This window comes from Enhydra lutris, unplaced genomic scaffold, assembly GCF_002288905.1.
Source record: "Enhydra lutris kenyoni isolate GAN:26980312 unplaced genomic scaffold, ASM228890v2 scaffoldscaffold82, whole genome shotgun sequence".
Lineage (NCBI taxonomy): Eukaryota > Metazoa > Chordata > Mammalia > Carnivora > Mustelidae > Enhydra > Enhydra lutris.
The window spans coordinates 2,694,256-2,715,202 of record NW_019154166.1 but is presented as its reverse complement, the minus strand read 5'-3'; the positions used below and the strand labels follow the sequence as shown (position 1 = coordinate 2,715,202).

Here is a 20,947-nt window from a genome sequence, read left to right as displayed (position 1 = left end):
ACACAGGTGTCATCAGCTCCTCGTCTCCCTCTCAGCCCCCGGTCCCTCCCTTCCCAGCGGGGCTCGGGCTCCTGATACCCATCTGGGTGAGTCCCGTCCTGCCAGCCAGAGAGACCGGCTGTGTCAGAGGCAGGCAAACAACTATTAGGGTGGGGAGAGGGAGCCCGCAGCGAGCTGGGGCAGCAACCGCGAGCTTCGGGGGAGAGAGGCCAGCGAGCCCCGGAACATTCAAGAGAGAGCGGGGCTTTCCCTGGGAAGCCTCCCTGCCCCTGCCTTGCCCCCTCCTCGGGGGCTCCGCAGCCGACAGCTCAGCCCCGCCTGACCCGCTGCTCCCTTGCTCCAAGGAGGGACTGCCTGTTGCTGTGGCCACCGCTGCGGGGGCATCCCTCCTTCCTCCCCACCATGGCCGTGTACCGCGTGTGTGTGACCACGGGTCCCTACCTGATGGCTGGCACGCTGGACAACATCTCTGTCACCTTGGTGGGCACTTGTGGAGAGAGCCCCAAACAGCTGCTGGATCGCCTGGGCAGGGACTTCGCCCCTGGATCTGTAAGTGCGAGAGATGGAGGAGGGACCCCTGAGACCCGGTGGGCAGGGAACCCTGTAGGAGGAGAGGGTCATTCCCCCAGGTCATTCCTCCAACCCTGCAGAACTCAGGCGCTGACCTCCTCACCGTCCTATTCTGGTCTCTGGCTTTCCTGGGGAGCCCATCCATTCTACCCAGGCAGGGCTGTGAAGAAGGAAGGGGGGCAGTGCTGGGGGTCAGAAGAACTCTACCTGCTTCCTAGCTCCTCCCATCATCCGAGGTGGGCTGAGGGCAAGTCGCTTATCCTCTGTGAGTTGGGGGTTTCCTCTTCTCTGGAGGGGATCTGCTTGCTTCCACCAGGCCCCACGATGCCAAGGAGGCTGCTGAGGTCCAGGATCCACTCTGCTCAGTCACCCTGCCTCTGGGAGCTGTGGTCACTTCTGCTTGGATGAAGGGGTGCCTTTTCCTAATTCATGCAAAGGCCCTGCGTGGCTTAGCGGCCCCTGGTTTATATGCCAGAGCAGGCACAGATGCACGCCCGCAAGGTCTAAGAATGCCCCCGCCGTCCCTCCCCTCTCACCTGCTGGCTTCTTGGTCCCCCAGGTGCAGAAGTACAAGGTGCGGTGCTCTGCGGACCTGGGTGAGCTCTTGCTGCTGCGTCTGCACAAGGAGCGCTACGCCTTCTTCCCCAAGGACTCCTGGTACTGCAGCTGCCTCTGTGTCACGGCCCCCGACGGCACCTGTTCCCACTTCCCCTGCTATCAGTGGATTGAGGGCTACTGCACCATAGAGCTGCGACCAGGAACAGGTGAGCGGGAGGCGGGGGCTGGCCTGGGCTGCAGGAGGCATCCGTGGGGGTCAGGGGATGGGGGCCTCCCGGAGCCCACGCTGCAAGGAACGCGGGTGGGGTGGGGTTAGGGTTAGGGTAACTGGAACCCAGAGCTCCCAAGTCGATGCTTTCTGAACAAAATTGAGCCTCTAGAGCCCTGGAATTTCAGCAGGAAATTTCTAGGCAGTGTATTCCCCTCTGGGGACGCAAAGACTAGACACACACACTCTTGGCCGCTCACACGACTTACAGACACAGACACAAATGCAAACATACAGAGCCCCGGGTTGCTTTTGGCCGACTCCCTCCGCACTCCCCCAGAGTGAATTTCTCCTGCGCCCAGAGCAGACTTGAGCTGAGAGCAGAGTCACTGGGTGTCGACAGGTGCAGAAGCTTGAAAGGCCTCGCCGATGACTACTATTGGCTTTTCTGGTGTGGACGACGTCCCTGTGACGTGCTCTTAGGATTCGCCCTTGCATCTGGGGGGCCTTTCAAGGATGCTGAGCTCGAGCTCCTTCAGCCTCTGGACCCCCACCCACGTCTCCTGAGCTATCTGATCCCAAGAGGCATGGCCAGGGCTGGTCCAAGTGTTGACATGAGTGTTGACAAGTGTGGATGAGAGGTGAAATCTCAGCCCCCTAGCGGGTTCTTTATCCTAGCATTTCTGTCTGTCCACCGCTTCCCAAAATATATTCATGCATCAGTCATTTTTCAAGAGCAGGGCTTGTGCGCAGTGTCAGAGCACCACGCTAGGTGCCAGGAATACACAAAATGACTAAAACGTAATTTCTGCCCCCAAAGAGTCCTGGGAAGGAGGCAAACGTACAGTTAGGACGATCGTTATAATTTTGGGGTGAGGTTTCCTTGAGTCCCTTCTGCTGATGAATGTGCGGAGAACATGGGGTATCCCTGTCACTGAGGGGTTGGGTTCAAGTTTAGGGCATTCCGACAAGCTTTCCTGGAGGATATGTTGTTTGAAAAGACACGTGTATGATGAGTACTTTTCATTCCCCACAGCAAAAACCATTTGTCAGGACTCCCTTCCCCTCCTTCTGGACCACAGGAGACGGGAACTCCAGGGCCGACAGGAATGCTACCGGTGAGGGAGGCCTAATTTGACTTCTTTCCCCACCTTTATGCCGATCTCAGCCTCCATCAGACAGTCGCTAACTCTGACCTCAGATCCAACCTTGGGGTCCCGGCTCCAATCAGGACCCTCGTGTAACCCTAACTTTCATCTGAGCTTGACCTGGAGTTCCAGACCCAGAACACCAGTACCAACAATTGTCCCAATAGCATCAGTGAATCCATACTCATCCCCCTCCCCCAGCTGTCCTTGATGGCCCCTGGATGTCAGACATGACCCTGGCCTTGACTGATCTCAGTCCAGCCTCAGCCTCAGCGTCCCCCCAAACCAGCCATGATCTTAATCTCAACGCAGACCTCTCTCTGAACCCGTCTGGACGTTTGCGTTATCCTAAAATGCTACCCTCACCTAAAGCCTAGTGTCTTCAGGGAGAAAATTCTAATTCTTCATCACCTACCCCAGAAAGTGGATGGTTTCTAGGAGGTTTTTTTTATTATTGTATTTATTTGATAGAGAGAGACACAGCGAGAGAGAGAGAGAGAACACAAGCAGGGGGAATGGCGTGGGTGGGGGGTGGGAGAGGGAGAAGCAGCTTCCCCCTGAGCCCAATGTGGGACTCGATTCCAGGACCCCAGGATCATGACCTGAGCCAAAGGCAGATGCCCAATGACCCAGGCACCCAGTTTATGTGAGTTTTAATTTAAAAAGCTGAAGTCTATGTTTACCTTAAGTTTGACTAGCCACCCCTGACCTCTTTCCCCCGGAAGGTGGAAAGTTTACGCCCCTGGCTTTCCCGGCATGATAGACGTCAGCAGCTTTGAGGAGATGGAGACAGACAAGAAGTTTGCCTTGACCAAGATGACACCTCGAGCAGACCAAGGGGACAGGTGAGGGGGGACCCAGGCTGGGGAAGAAGGTGGAGGGATGTGAAGTGAAGGCTGGGACGATGGGGCCCAGACAGCCGGGAACGAGGACTGTGGCGGCAGTCCAAGAGTGAGGGGCAGAATGGGCAGGGGTGGGAGGTGACCCCGAGGGTCTGGCAGGGATGTGGCTTCCAGCGGACAGGGTCGGGCAGGAGTCCGGAGCCAGGGGAGGATCCAGGGAAGGAATGAAGGGGAGTGGGCTGCAGGTCCATCTGACCGGTGTCTGTCTTTCTGTCTCCCCGCCACCCTCCACAGCAGTGGGAATCGGTACCTGCCAGGCTTCCCCATGAAGATTGACTTCCCATCCCTGATGCACATGGAGCCCAACATTCGCTACTCGGCCACCAAGACAGCCTCCCTGCTCTTCAATGCCATCCCTGCGTGAGGCCACTGCCCTCCCTGCACTCCTGTCACTCTCCCTTCTGCCTCCACCCTGCCGGGCATATCCACAGCTCTGTTTCTGTCCCCCCCACCCCCGCCCCTGTCCCTGGCCCCTCTCTCTGTCCCCTGTCTCCCTCCTCCACTCCAGTCTTCCCCTTCTGTCCCTGGTCTCCCCCACTCTGTCCCCGGTCTCCCTCACTCTGTCCCGGTCTCCATCAGACAGTCGCTAACTCTGACCTCAGATCCAACCTTGGGGTCCCGGCTCCGATCAGGACCCTCGTGTAACCCTAACTTTCATCTGAGCTTGACCTGGTCTCCCCTTCTCTGTCCCCGATCTCCCCCTCTCTGTCCCCGCTCTCCCCCTCTCTGTCCCCAGTCTCCTCCTCTCTCCATTCTCTGACTCTCCATCACCTCCTCTTTGCTCATTTGTCACCCCCGCTCTTTCCAGTCCTCAAATCTATGAAATGAACGAGCCCCTTCTCAGTGCAGAGCTTGGTCCCAGGCCCTGTAGGTGGGACCGTGTTGAACAGGACAGGGAGGGCAGGTCCTAAAGCTTTAAGGAAGTGAAATCAGACCACCTCGTGTTCAGATCCCAGAACCCACACCTTCCAGCTGGGTGACCTTGATCTTCACGTGGCCTCTAAACCATGTCCTCATTTGTAAAATGACAGTAACACCCTTGCCTGCCTCGTAGGTCTGGGGGAGAGTAAGTGAGATGACACCCAGCACAAAACATCTCTCAGTGGATGTGACTGAGTGTTAGGATGTCATCTTCCACCATGAGGAACTCAGTGTCCCTAGGGAGATGTGTGGCACAGCTAATTAGGAACCAGAGGGGCCTTTAGCAGCTGGAGTCCACAGCTGTGGCTCTTCTGGAGGGGGTGCCATCGACCCTCGTGTCCAGTCAGCCTGGGGCCAGCAGAGGCCAGCCGGTGGCTCCCGGGAAGGCAGGTGGGACAGAGGCAGGCTTTGGGCCATGGAAAGGAGAGGTGAGCAGAGAGAGGGCGAATCCTGGGCAAAGTCAGGTTGGTTTGTCTGGAGGACGGAGAGGCTTGGCTGACCATCTGTGCAGGGACTGCCTTAGAAGGCCCAGAGGAGTCTGGGGCAAGGGGCTGGGTCCTCCTCCTCGGGGCTTCTGTGCCTGATTGACTGGGAGAAGGACTAGCGGGAAGAGGGCAGAGTGGAGTGAGCGGGGAGCCGGGGAGTGTCTGGGCTGGAGCACAAGGTGGTTGCAGGTGGCTCGGGCCTCAGGCCTGGGCAGGGCTGAGGGATCAGGGTCACCTGAGCTGGTCCCCAGATGGACATGTGGGTCTAGGCAAGGGAAGGCCTGGGAGATCACTAGGACAGCCTGTGTGGGGCTCAGAGGAGGGCCCATGGGCAGAGGGGGCGGGGGGAGCTCACATTCGGCAGCCACTTCGGATCCGTGGAGGGCAGGGGTGGTAGCTAGTCTCAGTGTGGGACAATGGCACCAGGCCCTTGGAAAAGGAAGATACTTTCTTTCTCCTTTACTGCCTCTTTGCTTTCTGCCTTTTTTTTTTTTTAAGATTATTTATTTATTTATTTATTTGACAGAGAGAGGGAGAGATCACAAGTAGGCAGAGAGGCAGGCAGGGGGTGGGGGGAAGGAGGCTCCCTGCTGAGCAGAGAGCCCGATGTGGGGCTCGATCCCAGGACCCTGAGATCATGATCTGAGTGGAAGGTAGAGGCTTAACCCACTAAGCCACCCAGGTGCCCCTCTACTTTTTTTTTTTTTTTTTAAGACTTTACTTATTCATTTATTTGAGGGAGAGAACAAGTTGGGGGATAAGGGCAGAGGGAGAGGGAGAAGCAGGCTCCCTGCTGAGCAGGGAGCCAGAGGCGGGAGTCGATCCCAGGACCCTGAGATCATGACCTGAGCTGAAGGCAGAGGCTTCACAGACTGAGCCCCCAGGTGCCCCTCCTTGCTTTCTGCTTTAACACTGAGCTCCCATCGGGTGTTTCCCTTCTTTGGGGCCTTACAGAGCAGGTCCTTGGCAAATGCTGTGGACCGAGAGCGGCTCGGGGGACACTCAGGAAGTCGTCCCTGGGGTTGTGAGGTCATGGCGCCCACACCCTTTGGGCACCTGAGCACGCGTACCCTGCCTCCCTTCCCCACCGATTGCCACAAACCCACCTGGTAGGCGGTGCGTTCCCTTCCATTTGACTCGGTGCAGTCGGTGAGTGATTATTATGAATCAGTATGTCAGGCCCGGGCCAGTCCTGGCCCTAAGGGGCCCACGGTGTCCTGTGCAATAGAGGGTGGCTGGAGGACGTGGATTTACTGTGTCATGCAGGGAAGGAGGAGCGTTTTTGTGGAAGATACACACAAGGTGTGTGTTTACGCGGCGTCCGGCTGTGCTCTGTGGCTTGTGTCTTGTTCACAAGACACAAGGCACACAAGACTGTGTCTTGGCTAGGTTTGATCGAAGGTGGAGAGGACGGCCCAGCTCCAAAAAATTCAAACAGTACAGACACCCACAAAGTGAAGAGTGCATAGTCCCCCCGAGTCTGGCGTGCAAAGTACATCTCTGGTTATGATGGGTCGCAAGAAGGCTGTGGTTGGTCCGGACCGCTGGTGGCAGGCGTCCTGGCCAGACAGAGGCCGGCGAAAGTCCGTGACTAGATTGAATCTTGGAGAAAGGCCGAGGCTCCATTGAAGACTGGCTGTGTTCACATATGGACTCACCCCTGCAGAGACTCAGTGGGCCACTAGACTTTTCTCGAGGGCACAATGTTAGGCACCTCTGATCAGGACATTGACCTGGTCAGGTCCCTCCAGGCCTCTAGGCTGGGGGGCACAGTGCCCCAGGCAGCCCCAGACCCCACCGTTGCTTCCCCTCCCCCGCAGGTCCTTGGGCATGAAGCTCCGCGGGCTGTTGGACCGCAAGGGCTCCTGGAAGAAGCTGGATGACATCCGGAATATCTTCTGGTGCCACAAGACGGTCATTTTGGGTGCGCAGAGGCAGGCAGATGTCCGTCCTCCCCCCAAGCCCATGCTCGGAGCCCTCCGCCCCATCCTGGGAAGGGGCCCTCTTTCAGCCCTCTCACGGACACCGCGGGATTGCAGGACGAGGGTCTCCTGGTTTCCTGGGCGATTCCCCTTAGGAGCTCATGCCACCTCCCCTTCCTCTGGGAGGGGACAGGAATATGGGAGTGAGGACCGAGAAATACTCTCCCTGCCGCAGAGACGGTCAAGGGTTGGATCTTGGGAAGCGGTTTCCAGGTCAAGCAGCCCCGTCTCTTGCCCCCTAGAGTACGTTACAGAGCACTGGTGCGAGGACCCCTTCTTCGGGTACCAGTACCTGAACGGCGTCAACCCCATCATGCTCCACTGCCTCTCCAGTTTGCCCAGCAAGCTGCCCGTCACCAATGACATGGTGGCCCCCTTGCTGGGACCCGACACCTGCCTGCAGACAGAACTAGAGGTGGGTGAGGTGCCATTATTAACAAGGGATGGGCGTGGCGGGGAGTGGTGGGATGGCTGTGTCTGCAGCCCGCCCTGCACCTTTGGGTTGGAGCAGAAGGGGAGGGGGGCTGGATGGGGCTGGGCATGGCTGGGAGCCTGAGGGAGGCTTGGGGGATGGTACACGTGAGAAGGACGGCATGGAAGAGAAGACCCTGACTGTGTTCTGGGGCCTCCAAGATCCACAGTGCTGGGGCCCAAAGAAAGCGATTTTAGGACAGGTGGAAGGAAGGCAGTGCCTCTGGATACAAGAGAACAGTCATGGAGACCAGGAGCTCGGAGGGCGTGGGGGGAGATGATCATCAGTCTCTCTGGGGCAGCCAAGCCCTCAGGCAGCCTCCAGGAGGCTGGAGATGGGGCAGTCGGTTCTCAGGTCATTTTCTTGTTGTGGGATATACTGACAGGGTTACTGAGTTGAGAGAGCAGGAAGGACCAGGTAGGGGGGTGCCTGGGAGAGGACGCCAGCTTCCGCTGGTGGGAGGTGCCGCACCAGGGACTCAGCTGGACCTCATTCCGGACATTCTGGGGAGGGCGGGGTACGGAACTCTAGCCAGGAGCGCAGGCACCGAGCATTACTGAGGCCCCGGCTGGGGTGGGAGTGGGCGGGGGACAGAGAGGGCAGCGCAGCGCGAGTCGGAGGGCGCTCTGAGCCTCTGTGTGCTCCCCCAGAGGGGGAACATTTTCCTAGCCGACTACTGGATCCTGGCCGACGCCCCGGTCCATTGCCTCAACGGCCGCCCCCAGTACGTGGCCGCCCCGCTCTGCCTGCTGTGGCTTAACCCGCAGGGGGCGCTGGTGCCCCTGGCCATCCAGGTGAGCGCCTGGGCGGGAGGCCGGGGCGGGAGGCGGGGGCGGGCTCAGGAGCACGCTAGTAGTCTTCAGCCTCACCCCCTTATTATTCTGGGGCGCAGCTCAGCCAGACCCCCGGGCCCGACAGCCCCATCTTTCTGCCTACGGACCCTTACTGGGACTGGCTGCTGGCCAAGACGTGGGTGCGCAACTCCGAGTTCCTGGTGCACGAGAACAACACGCACTTTCTGTGCACGCATCTGCTGTGCGAGGCCTTCGCCATGGCCACGCTGCGCCAGCTGCCGCTCTGCCATCCGATCTACAAGGTCTGTGGGCACCCCCGGGCGGGGGCCGGAGCGGGCGGGCCGGTTCGGCCTGCTCCCCTGACCTTCGGCTCCTGTGCGCTCATCCCGCCCGCAGCTCCTGCTCCCCCACACTCGCTACACGCTGCAGGTGAACACCATCGCGCGGGCCACGCTGCTCAACCCCGAGGGCCTGGTGGACAAGGTGCGGCCTCCGCCCCCGGCCCCCCGCGCCCCGCCTCTGAAGCCCCGCCCCGATGACGCTTTGCCCCGCCCACAAGCCTCTTCGGCCCCCAATCCCGCCTCGCCGTCCCTGCCAGCCCCATCCCACAAGCCCCGCCTCTCCCCGCCTGTTCCCCCGACTTGCCCCGCCCACGATCCCGGGCCCCGCCCCCTCAGGCCTCCGAAGTCTCCCCGAGGTGGGCAGGGCAGCCCCCCCGGATCGCTCCTCCCGCGGCCCCTGCGCCGGCGTCACTGCTTTCTTTCAGTTACCCGATATCTAAGGAATTTCTCCCATGCACGTATTAGGGCTGCCGCTTCCGAGGCGCGCGTCAGTCCCCGTGGAGGGGTTTGATCCGTGTCTTGGACTCCTTGATTAACACCCCTAGGGCTGAGTCCCTAGCCTCGTCTCGTCCCCAAGTCCCCAAGCCGGGCTGTGTTGTGTGTTCTCAGGTCACCTCGGTTGGAAGACAAGGCCTCCTCTACCTCATAAGCACGGCTCTGGCCCACTTCACCTACACCGATTTCTGCCTTCCGGACAGCGTGCGGGCCCGCGGCGTCCTGGCCATCCCCAACTACCACTACCGGGACGACGGCCTGAGGATCTGGGCGGCCATTGAGAGGTGCGGGGTGCGGGCCCGGGACCCTGTAGCCAGTCTGGCCCCACCAGGGCCTTCTGGCTGGGGCGGGGGCAGGGCAGTGTGGACCCCTGTTCTCATGCAGGCTGGAGTGTTTGGGGCTGGGGGTCGTGGGTGCTTCAGGTCCCCGCAGGGAGCTCCTCCAGGGCGAGAATTGGGGTTGGGGTCCTCGATGAAATGACTGCTGGCTTGGGAGGGGCTGGGTTGTGTATGAACACAGCAGCAGAGAAAGGAGAGAACAGGGAGTCCAGAGGAAGGGAGGGGGGGCAGGTGCAACAGTGAGGTGTGGTCCGGGGCCCCCAGACTCTCCTCAGTGCACTTCCCACTCCCAGACCCCTGGGTGGGAAGGAGGCCCAGACCACCCATGGCTCAGGAGTCCCCAAACCTGGGCCTTCGGGTTCCCTCTGGATCTGGGGCCTCCCACTGGACTGAGGTGGGATCTTGGTGGACACTGGCTGTCTGGCTCTCCCCAGCCTGAGTGGCACTGGGCTTTGGATTTCTGGCGGGGCCCAAGCCCAAGGTCTCCCCCTTGGCACTAGCATCTCTTTCCTGCAGCTTTGTCTCAGAAATCGTGGGCTACTATTACCCCAGCAATGTGTCTGTGCAGCAAGACTCGGAGCTGCAGGCCTGGGTCGGCGAGATCTTTGCTCGGGCGTTCCTGGGCCGGGAAAGCTCAGGTATCCCATCCCCCACCCACCAGCTCTCAAAGACCCCGTGTTCCCTTTGGCCTCACCTGTTACCTGGTTCTTATTTCGGGACAAGCCTTTGAAGTGCATCCTATCGTTAGCCCCGCTGAACAGATGAGGAACAGGCATAGAGAAGGCTTTGCAGATAGGGGCAGAGGTGGGATCCAGAGCTGGATCTCACGGTCTCTGAAGTCCTTGCTCGCGGCCACTGCTCTGTGACCCTCTGGTTCTTCCTCGACCTTTACTTGAGCCTGTCCATTCACTGCTGCCTGCGGAGCTAGGTGGATGTGTCCCATCACGTGGTAGGAGCTGTCTCCAGCCTCAGAGTTTGAGGATTCTGGAACCTTCTCTCGTACTTCCTCATGCTTGTCCCACCAGGTGGCCCTCTATCCACCAGCCTCTTTCATTTCTTTTGGCCTCATGGAGTGACGCGGTCCTGCTGCTGCCTGGTTCTTCCCTACTAACACCTAACACTAACGTCCCCCCTTCTTCTGACACTGCCCAAGAGGCTTTTGAGACCCACTGACACGACTCCAGTGGCCCCCTCTTCCGCCTCCTTTGCTTAACCTCAGCAGACCATCCTCCCTTCCTTAACATCTTCCCTTAGCCCTAGGGAGGAAACATCCTCTGAGCCTCCCACTTCCTCCCAGGCCTCTGCCACGACCCCATCCCAGCTATTGGCTTGTCCCAACTGGGTCTGTTTCCTCTCTACTCTCCCGTAATGGAGTGATCCCTTCTCCCATGTCTCCTCTGCTGCTGATTCCAGACTTGGAAAACCCCCTGCCCCCCATTCCCTGAAGAACTTTCCATTTTCGCTGCTGTCTCATTGTCACCTTGAGACCAGCACACAAAAACTACCAGCTACAGGTTCTGAGACTTCTTTTTTCCCTTTAAACAACAAATTTTAAACATAGAGTAGAGAGTATAACATAACGAACACCCATTCGCCCACGGCCCAGATTCAACAAGCACTCATTTGATTAATCTCTTGCTTTTGTTTATTGCTGAAGTCTTTTAAATTACACCCATTTCCTATCTTACTCCAAATCAATAGGCAACTCCAAAAAAATGTTTTTCTACGGAACCACAATACTGTCATCACGCTCAACAAAATTGACGATAAACTCCAATATGGACCCATAGAGGGAGAGGCAGACTCCCCATTGAGCAGGGAGTCCCACACGGGGCTCGATCCCACGACCCTGAGATTGTGACCTGAGCCAGAAACAGACGCTTAACCAAATGAGCCACCCGGGCACCCCCTTTTGGATCTTTATTTTATTTTTTTTTAAGATTTTATTATTTATTAGACACAGAGAGAGAGATCACAAGTAGGCAGAGAGGCAGAGAGAGAGAGAGAGAGAGAGAGAAATAGGCCCCCTGCTGAGCAGAGAGCGGATGTGGGGCTCGATCCCAGGACCCTGAGATCATGACCTGAGCGAAGGCAGAGGCGCCACCCCCAGCACCACCAGGCACCCCCTTTTGGATCTTTAAAGGATGAACCGCCCCTTGCTTTGCAAGCCCACTGTTAATCCTGGGCTGACCTGATCCTGACGGCTTCCTCCCCTAGCCCAGAGCATTTTTTTTCCTCTTTGGGGCTGTCTCTTATTTAAGACCTGGGGCAGCCAGGGGTCTAATTACTGCTGGCTGACTCTCCTATCTTACTTTATTCAACCTGTCTCTGACTCTGCAAGCTTATCGGAGTTCAAGGCGAGGCACACTCATTAATTAACTTCAGTCAGTGCGACTTTTGCTTCCATATTTCACGGGGAACAAATTAATGACAGAAGCTACAGAAAAATTCCCACAGAGGGCCTGACTTCCTTGGCCTTTTAATCTCAGCCCTTCCAGGTCAGACTATCTACCGCGAAGGGAACATCCAGAAAATTCCCCGGGACTCCCAGTCAGACGCCTGGTCTTTCCCCCACCGCTCTGCATCCCGACTGCAAACTCTGAAGCCATCTTTGGCTCCCACTCTGTCTTCCTGTTTGCCTAAATCCGGTTGGGTGACCAATTCCTTTTGTCGTCCTCCTGTCCCCCTGTCACCACCCCATCCCGTTTCCCATAGTGTGGTAGCTGCTTCTCTATAGGACTACCATTCCCAGCCTCTTGCTGCCCGCCCATCCGATCTGTGGGGTCACCACCCTGACCGTCCTCCGAAATTTTTCCCAGAAACTGCGTGGCCTGGCCCATGCCGCGGCCTCGCCTCCAATAAGGACCCTCCCTGCACCTTTGCCTTGCTGATGCCTCATTCCTTCCGACTCTGCTTTCTTACCTTCTTAGGCATTCACTCCTGTCGACCAATAATTACTGGGCTCTCAGTATTAAGTATTGTTCTCGCGGCTGGGGTTCAGCAGTGACCATGACGGACGGAACTCCTGGTCTTCACTGAGCTTCCCATTCCGGCAGGGAGATTTGGAGAATCAACAAACAAATATGTCAGGGGGTGGGCTAGGAGCGTTCAGGATAAGGAAACAGCCCGTTGAGGTAGAGGGAGTTATTTCAGCTAGGTGGTCCGGGAAGGCCTCTCGGAGGAGGTGACGTTTGAGCAGAGAGCTGAAGGAAGTGAGAGCGCTAGTTCTGCGAATAACTGGTTTTCGCAAGGGGCTGACGCGATTGGATGTATGATTCTAAAGGATCGTCGCTCTGGCTGTCGGGGGGCAAGGGTGGAAGCAGGTGGGTTCATGCGGGGGCGACATGATGGAGACCAGGATGTGGTGAGACAGGATTGGCTTCTGGAAGTATTGCCCGATATGTGCGACGTGAGATGAAAAGAGGAAAGAGCACACAGGCTGTGGTCTGAGCGACTGGATGGAGCCACTGAAATGGGACCACAGTGGGCAGGAAGGGTCTGGAGAGTGTGCGAGGGAGGGGACCAAGCATCAGGGTTTGCAGGTGAGCTGTCTGAGAGGGGGCACAGACACCCATCTTGGAGCATCAGGGAGCACCCGCAATTATGCCCACGGCTTCATCTAGAATTCAGGGGCCAGGCGGAGCGGGAGGTGTGAATTTGGGAGTCATCGGCCCGTGGGAAGCAGTCAAAGCCATTGATTTGGACGAGAGCAGTGATGTAGAGAGGAGAGGACTCGGAGCTGAGCCTGAAAATGCCTTCTTCCTCTGTCATCTTTTTCCTATCCAGAGCTCACCCACTCTTCTCTTCCTGCAGGGATGCCTCCCCTAAGCGCTTCAGCCCCAGGGTCTGTTTCTGCCCTGCCTGGGCTATCCTCGGGTTGCCGAGCCCTGGCCTTGGAGCCCCCTTCTGTTTCCATCACTGTGAACTTATGAGTAATGCACTCTGGTCACCTGCCTTTGTTGCTAAGCCCACCTGTTGCAACATTCTGCCATTGGGTGCTTGGACAAGTCTTGGTGAACTGGGTAGAATTAGATCATTAAGTGCTGGGGCGCCTGGTAGTTCAGTCTATTGGGCATCCGGCTCTTGGTTTCAGCTCAGGTCATGATCTCGGAGTTCCCGGGATCAAGCCCCATGTCAGGTTCCACACTCCGTGGGAAGATTCTCTCTCTCCATTTCCCTCTCCCTCTGCCCCTACCCCCATTCTTATTCTCTCAAATAAATAAATCTTAAAAGGTCGTTAAGTGTTATCAGGGGCTGCAGATAGACGTGGGGAGAAGATTGGCTGTCAGCTTGAACTTGGCTCCTTCCTCGTGAGCTCTGCTGGCTGGGCATTTCCTGATCTGATCCCAGTAGATAGCTCCTATCCTCACCCCCTTCAGAGACTTCAAACCTTGGTGATGACTGACTGTCCCTAACCTCAGCCCAGACCTAATCTTAGTCAAAAGACAACAGTGGCCAAATGCTCAGCCCTCTCGTCCTCACTCTCCCCTTGCAGTGAGCCCCAGCCCCAAGCTGCTCCTAGGAATCTGGTCCCCTCCCTCCACACCCTTTTCCCTTCCTCCCACACCCAGGCTTCCCACGCCGACTGTGCACTCCAGGAGAGCTGGTGAAGTTCCTCACTGCTGTCATCTTCAACTGCTCCGCCCAGCACGCCGCTGTCAACAGTGGGCAGGTGAGGTGGCAGGGGCAGGCTTGGGGGCACTGGGCTATGCAAGGCTAGGATCAGCCCTGGACGTGAGGCCAGAGTTGGGGTTGAGAGCATGGGTGGGTCAGGGTTGGGGTGGGTTTACAATTGCGGCTGAGGTTGGGTGGTGACTGGGTGGAGTGGAGGAGTGAAGGGTCAGTGTTGGATGAGGTCTGGGTGGAGTGGGGTTCAGGCTTGTAATGCTGACTCCAGCTGGTGTTTTGTTGGGAAGAAAACCTATAGGGCCTGTCCTGGTAAGGACACAGCCAAGGGGAGTATCAGGCCGCACTGGGTGGCATTCCAGCTCTTTGGTTCTGCTCCTTCCTTGGTGATTCACTCCACCTAGTCCAGGAACACTGGGTGGGGAGTGACAAGGGGTGAGCCTCCTACCCCACTTCTGGAATTTTCTACCCTGTACCCTCTTCCCCTTCCCTTTCCTCCATCCCTTCATTTCTCAACTGCAAGACGTGGGATGGTAGGAGCAGAATCAGGAATGATGAAGGAGCTGGTTCTCCCCCTCTGGCCAGCTGACTCAACTGGGGTGGGGTCTCTACAGCATGACTTTGGGGCCTGGATGCCCAATGCTCCATCATCCATGAGGCAGCCTCCACCCCAGACCAAGGGCACCGCCACCCTGAAGAGTTACCTAGACACCCTCCCAGAAGTGAATGTCACCTGTAACAACCTTCTCCTCTTCTGGTTGGTCAGCCAGGAGCCCAAAGACCAGGTGTGTACGGGGTATGGGATGGGATGGGGGTGGAGGTTTACAGGGCCTGGGCAGTGGCCGTGGTGGTAACTGTTCCAGGGGGGCTTGGGGACTGAGTGCTGTCATTTATGCCCATTGCTGAGCTTGCTTGGGTTCCTTGGTTTCCTTAGGAAATGATAGTTGATCCCCAAAGACATACATTGGAACAAACACCAATTTAGTGGCTGGGACACAATGTCTATCAAATTCGCCAGTTTACCAATCCAGTCACTCATCTGTCTGTTTATCCATCCATCCATCCATCCCTCCATCCATCCTTTCATCTATCCATCTGTCCATCCATCCTCCCATCCATCCATTCCTCCCTCCATCCATCCATCCCCCCACCCATCCATCTATCCCTCCCTCCCTCCATCCATCCATCCATCCATCCGTCCATCCATCCACCCACCCATCCACCTATCCATCCGTCCATCCATCCATCCATCCATCCAACCATCCATCCACTCACCCATCCACCTATCTATCCATCCATCCAACCATCTTTCCTTCCATCCATCCATCCATCCACCCACCCATCCACCCATCCATCCATCCATCGATCCATCCATTCATCTATCCATCCATCCGTCCATCCATCCATCCATCCATCCAACCATCCTTCCATCCATGCATCCATCCATCCTTCCACCCACTTCTTCATCCACCAACCATTCATCCATTAACTTTCCATCCATTCATCTAAATATTCACCACATGTTATTTTGGGGACTCCTACATGTCAAGATGGCACCAGGCACCAGGCACCAGGCATATAAAGCTGAATGAGACCTTCCTACCTTCTGGAATCCAACAATCTACTTGAGGAGACACACAGGGACATGAAAAAGGGCATCACAGTGTTGTAGGAATCATTTATGTGCAAATGTGTACTTCATGAGCATTTGCAATGTGTCATACATTGGTGGGCAGATATGAACCCTATCCTCATGAGCTTAGTCTTGTAACAGAGGTGAGAATGGGGACTTGTGAAACCTGACTGAGTCTGGGCAAACCCAGGAAGGCTTCTTGGAGGAAATGACATCAAAGCTGAAAGCTGCAGGTCAAGTAAGAGCTTGGCAGACAAAGGAAGGGCAGGGTTAGTTTCTAGGCAGGAGGAAGGACACAACCAAGTGAAATGAAGTGAAGGTGAGTCCGTTGGTGTGTTGGTAGGATTACAAATGGTTCAGTGCGGGCACAGTGCTCATTCAGAGGAGGACAGGGAACCACTGAAGAGCTTTAAGCCCCCCGGGGTGACATGGCTGAATCTGTGTTTTAGCAAGAGCGCCTCTGTGGCTGTGTGGATGGTTGAGGGGGCAGTTCTAGGTAGAAGCAGGCAAGGAGGCTGTCAGGTCGGCTTGGTCAGGAGAGCAGCTCCTTGATCGCCAATTACCAATATTTCTATTAACACGTGGGGTCATCTGTCCCGCCTCTGTCCTCCTGGTCTTGTTCACAAGCCCTCTGACGTCACAGGAATGTCATTTCTCATGCTTGACTCCTTTTGGTGCAGATGTGTGTTATCTTCCTAACAAGTTTTAATTACTATCTCATGGCCTGGGAATGCCAGGAACTTGTCTCTGGATCCTTCTCCTTTCTGGTCCCATTTCTCAGGGACTTGGAGACATTCTTTTTTTTTTTTTTTTCATTATAAAGGAAAACACTCTGCTTTTTGTTTTGTTTTGTTTTTTGTCTACTCGCAGAATATTACTATTCCCAATACTTTCACTCACTCCTTCTAGCCACTGAATGCGTGTGGGACCAGCAGGTGTCAGATAATTTAACTCCATTCTAACACTGTCTGGGGAGAGAGTGTCAGGTCCCATTGGTTCAGACTCAGTCCCACAAGATGCCAACCTCCTCTGATGCCACCCACAAGCCTAGGTGCTTCTGACCCACCAGCTAAAAATCAGAGGTTTCTACAACAAACCCCCCCGCCAGGCCCAGGTTTGGTCATTTGCTGTACCAGCTCACAGAACTCAGGGAAGACCGTTTACCTATTAGATTACTGGTTTATTATAAAAGGACATAGCTCCGAACAGCCAGAGATGCGGTGGGCAAGGTGTGTGGGAATGGGTGCAGGTTTGACTGGCCCTCCCTGGCTTCCCCGCCCTCCCCATACCTCCCCATACCTCCCCTTCCCTCCCGGGAAGCTCTCCAGTCCCCTGCTGCGAGGGTTTTTCTGTCTCCTTGTTACCTAGGTGCCATTGATTGAATCATTTGACCACTGAGGATTAAGTCAACCTCCAGCCCCTCTCTCCTCCCTGGAGGCTGGGGGTTGGAGATGAAAGTTCCAACCCTCTAATCACAAGGCTGGCTTTCCTGGCAACCACCCCCATCCTTAGGGGCTTTCCAGAAGTCACCAAATGAAATGTAAACTCAGGTGTGGTTGAAAGGGCCTTATTATGATAACAAGATACTTTTAATACTCAAACGCTTACAAAATTATAAGGGTTTTAGGAGCTCTGTGCCAGGAATGGGAGGAAGCCCAAATGTATGCTCCTTTTTTATTTTTTTTTAAGATTTTTATTTAGTTATTTGACAGAGAGAGAGCGAGAGAGGGAACATAAGCAGGGGCAGTGGGAAAGGGAGAAGCAGTCTGCCCTCGGAGCAGGGAGCCCAATGTGGGTCTCAATCCCAGAACCCTGGGATCATGACCTGAGCTGAAGGCAGACGCTAATGACTGAACCACCCAGGTGCCCCCCCCAATGTATATTCCTTACTGTAAACCACAACATCACAGTGGTGAGGCATGATAGGCAAGAGGTTGAGGGTGGAGGGCTCCTTTCTAGAAGCCAGTGGGGGGGGGGGGTCTAACCTAGAAAATTACAACAATAGCAAAAACAACAATAATAGTAGCTATTGCTTTTTGGGGATCCAGCATGTCTCAGTCATTAAATCAGATACCTTATGTATGCTATTTTAAAATACGGAGTAAGTAAGGAGGTTTGTTTAAAATGCTTAGTACAGTGCCTAACATATAGGTGTTCAATAGATGGTAGTTCCTTTTTTTTTAAGATTTAAAAAATTTTTTTAAAAGATTTTATTTATTTACTTGGCAGAGATCACAAGTAGGCAGAGAGGCAGGCAGAGAGAAAAAAAGGGGGAAGCAGGCTCCCCGCTAAGCAGAGAGCACAATGCGGGGCTCAATCCCAGTACCGGGGCTCAATCCCAGGATCCTGGGATCATGACCTGAGCTGAAGGCAGAGGCTTTACCCACCCAGGTGCCCCCTTTTAAAAAAAAATTAAGTAAACTCTACCCCCCACGTGGGGCTCCAACTCACAACCCTAGGATCAAGAGTCACACGTTCCACCAGTGGAACTGGCCAGGCACCCCAAATGGTAGTTGCATTTTACAGGGAAGAAAACTAAGCAAGTTGGTTCAGAAACACTAAGTATGTTGCGCAAGGTCACAGAGCTAGTACGCAGGCTTTTAACCCAGCCTGTCATGTTCCTATGTTTCCATGTTCCATGTTTCTGCTTTTTGGACAGCTACACTATCGTTTTATTTTTATTTATTTATTTATTTATTTGAGAGAGAGAGAGAGAGATATATCACAAGTAGGCAGAGAGGAAGGCAGTGGTGGTGGTGGGAGAGGCAGGCTCCCTGCTCAGCAGAGAGCCTGATGCAGGGCTCCATCCCAGGACCCTGAGATCATGACCCGAGTCAAAGGCAGAGGCTTAACCCACTGAGCCACCCAGGTGCCCCTACACTATCGTTTTAGGAGTTAGATGTCAATCCAGTAAATAAGACATAACACTGATTCTTTGAAAAGACCGATAAAACAAAGAAACCAGAGACAAGCCCAATCAAGAGAGACAAGAGACGAGAGAGAGACCAATGTACAACATTTGGGAGGAGTGGAAAAGCAAACAGCCAATAATTGAGAAGGTTGAAGAAATTAAAAGAAAACACGACTTGCAGTTTTGGAAATCAAGGTGAAAGAGATGATTTTCTAGGAAAATGATAAAGAAAAATTGACACCAGAAGAGATGAAAACCACACATAAATGGAAAAGGGTGTAAAAGGTCTGATCCCCCTTCTTGCAAAGGGGGGTTCTACTCAACCTTCAAGGACCAAGTCATTTCTAAATCACTCAAACTTCTCTAAAGTATAGAAAAAAAGTGGACACTCCCCAAATCATATTACTGGGACCCTTGATAACTGCAGCCGGCCAAGGTGATGCTGTTAAGAAGGGAAGTGGGTCTCCGGTAGAAAGTCCCAGTCCCAGATCCACACTTCCCCCGGTGTGACCCTGGATGTATAATCAGGCCTCTCCAAGCCTCAGTTTCTTTATCTGTGAAGTGGGAATGATAAGAGCACCTGTCTAACAGGATTGTTGTGCTGTCATGATAGTCCATGTCAAGGGCTTGCAACGTGTTAGCTGTAATTAAGAAAATGAAATTATAAACGTGTTCCACTTAGCTGCAAAGATCTTAAAAATACATCATTAGTCAATGAAGGCCAATACTACATAGTAAGACAATAATATGCCACACAGGTCTTGTTTATTCTAGGAATGAGAGGAATGAGAGGTCGGTTCACCCTGATGAAATCTAACGATGTAATTTATTACATCAATAAAGTAACACCATATAATCATCTCAATACGTGAAAGAAACATTTGGGAAGTACGGACAGTCATTACTGATGAACACTCAGTGTAAAGTGAAACTCCCATACCACCTTTTAAAGATTTTATTTTTTTGCTAGAGAGAGAGCGCACAAGCAGGGGCAGCGGAAGAGGGAGAAGCAGGCTCTCCCTCGAGCAGGGAGCCCGACGCGGGGCTCGATCCTAGGACTGGATCATGACCTGAGCCAAAGGCAGATGCTTAAAGACTGAGCCCTCCAGCGTCCCTGGAGGGGACCCTTAAAGATGTCTGGTCCAAGGCCTGGCTTCCTGGTGCAGAAACGGTCTCCGAGCAGGACTGTTAGGCAGAGGGCTACCAGCAGAGGGAGCACTAGCCTCGGGCTGACCATTCCTGCCGCTCGCCCCCCCTGGGTTGCAGGGTGTCCGGTCTGCTCTGCGCAGCTCCCCGGAGTGGGGAATAGTGGCTGGGATGGTCTGAGTTTGCAGTGGCTGTTCTGGGTGAAGGCCTTGGAGCCACCGTGACTGTGCGGTGGCCAACGTGGTCCTTCACTCTCCTTCATCTCATCCCCAATGTCCTCCTGACCGTCCCCGGGTTTTTTAACAGCGGCCCCTGGGCACCTACCCGGACGAGCACTTCACGGAGGAGGCCCCTCGGCGGAGCATCGCCGCCTTCCAGAACCGCCTGGCCCAGATATCGCGGGAGATCCGGGAGCGGAACCAGGGGCTGGAGCTGCCCTACGCCTACCTGGACCCTCCCCTCATCGAGAACAGCGTCTCCATCTGACCCCGTCCTCTCCCAGCCCTGGAAGAAAGGCTCCAGCGCCAGCACAGGAGGAGGGCCGGCTTGTCAGGGTCCTCTCGTTCCGGCTCAGCCAGACTTTCGCTGCACCTGGGGTCTTTTCCACCCAGGGTGGCGCTAGCTTCCTACAGGTGGGCCCTGAGCGGTGAGGGACCCGCACAGCAGCGTCCAGGGTGAGAAGCCGCTGCCTAAGGTCGAGGGCACAGCAGGTCCTTCGAGAGAAAGGCAGCCCATCACCCCGTGCTCTACTTGGGGCAGGCTCCTAACTTCTCCTGTGGGAACCTACCTCCTCCCACTGGGAACCCCACAGGGACTCTGAGCTCCCCCTTCCTGTACACCCCGTCTTCAAACTCTTCCTCTTACCTTGTCGCTTTTTTCCCTCCGGCTTTCCTCCAAACCTAGGACCGACCAGTCTAACTTCCCTCTCTGGAAGAACCTGGAAAACGGTCAAGAAAAGATGTATGTCCTGGGTCTGCTCTGGGGTCCCTGGTGACCCCATCAGCATCTTTAAGGGGAGGGTTAGGATTAGAGCTCAGCTTCCATGGACCTCTAGCTGCAGGCCAGGGAGTCTGGGTGTGTGCGGGGACCCTCCCCAGCCCTTGTCCTGTCCCCTCCCTGCTGTTTTCCTGTCCTTGAGCCCAATGAATTTAATAAAGTCCAATATATTTGGCTCCCATTTCATTTTTGGTTTGGGGGGTGTGTGTGTGTGTGTGTGTGTGTGTGTGTGTGTGTGGCTGGGGTGGGAGGGGTTGGGAGGAGGAGGGAGCAGCAGCGAGATCTTGGACTGTCTGTTCCGGAGACAGGGGCCTCCCAGCTCAACCCAGCGCCTAGCCAGGCCCTGCCTTCTTGCCTTCATCTCCCAGAGTGTGTCACCCATCCGGAGGCGAGGGGATATCCAGACTCACAGGGCCAATAG

At 55.3% G+C, this 20,947-nt stretch overlaps 1 protein-coding gene across 1 annotated transcript; it reads left to right on the top strand.

The window, feature by feature from the left end:
• The first annotated feature begins 387 nt into the window (after positions 1-387).
• On the top strand, positions 388-20,549 carry LOC111161151 (arachidonate lipoxygenase 3). Its single transcript, XM_022524678.1, has 15 exons — positions 388-549; positions 1,130-1,334; positions 2,373-2,454; positions 3,210-3,329; positions 3,621-3,746; positions 6,613-6,716; positions 7,017-7,189; positions 7,897-8,040; positions 8,139-8,342; positions 8,437-8,523; positions 8,991-9,160; positions 9,731-9,852; positions 13,786-13,886; positions 14,455-14,625; positions 19,837-20,549. The coding sequence occupies exons 1-15, from the start codon at positions 403-405 to the stop codon at positions 20,014-20,016; spliced, it is 2,136 nt and encodes a 711-aa protein (XP_022380386.1). The 5' UTR covers positions 388-402; the 3' UTR covers positions 20,017-20,549.
• The last annotated feature ends 398 nt before the right edge of the window (positions 20,550-20,947 follow it).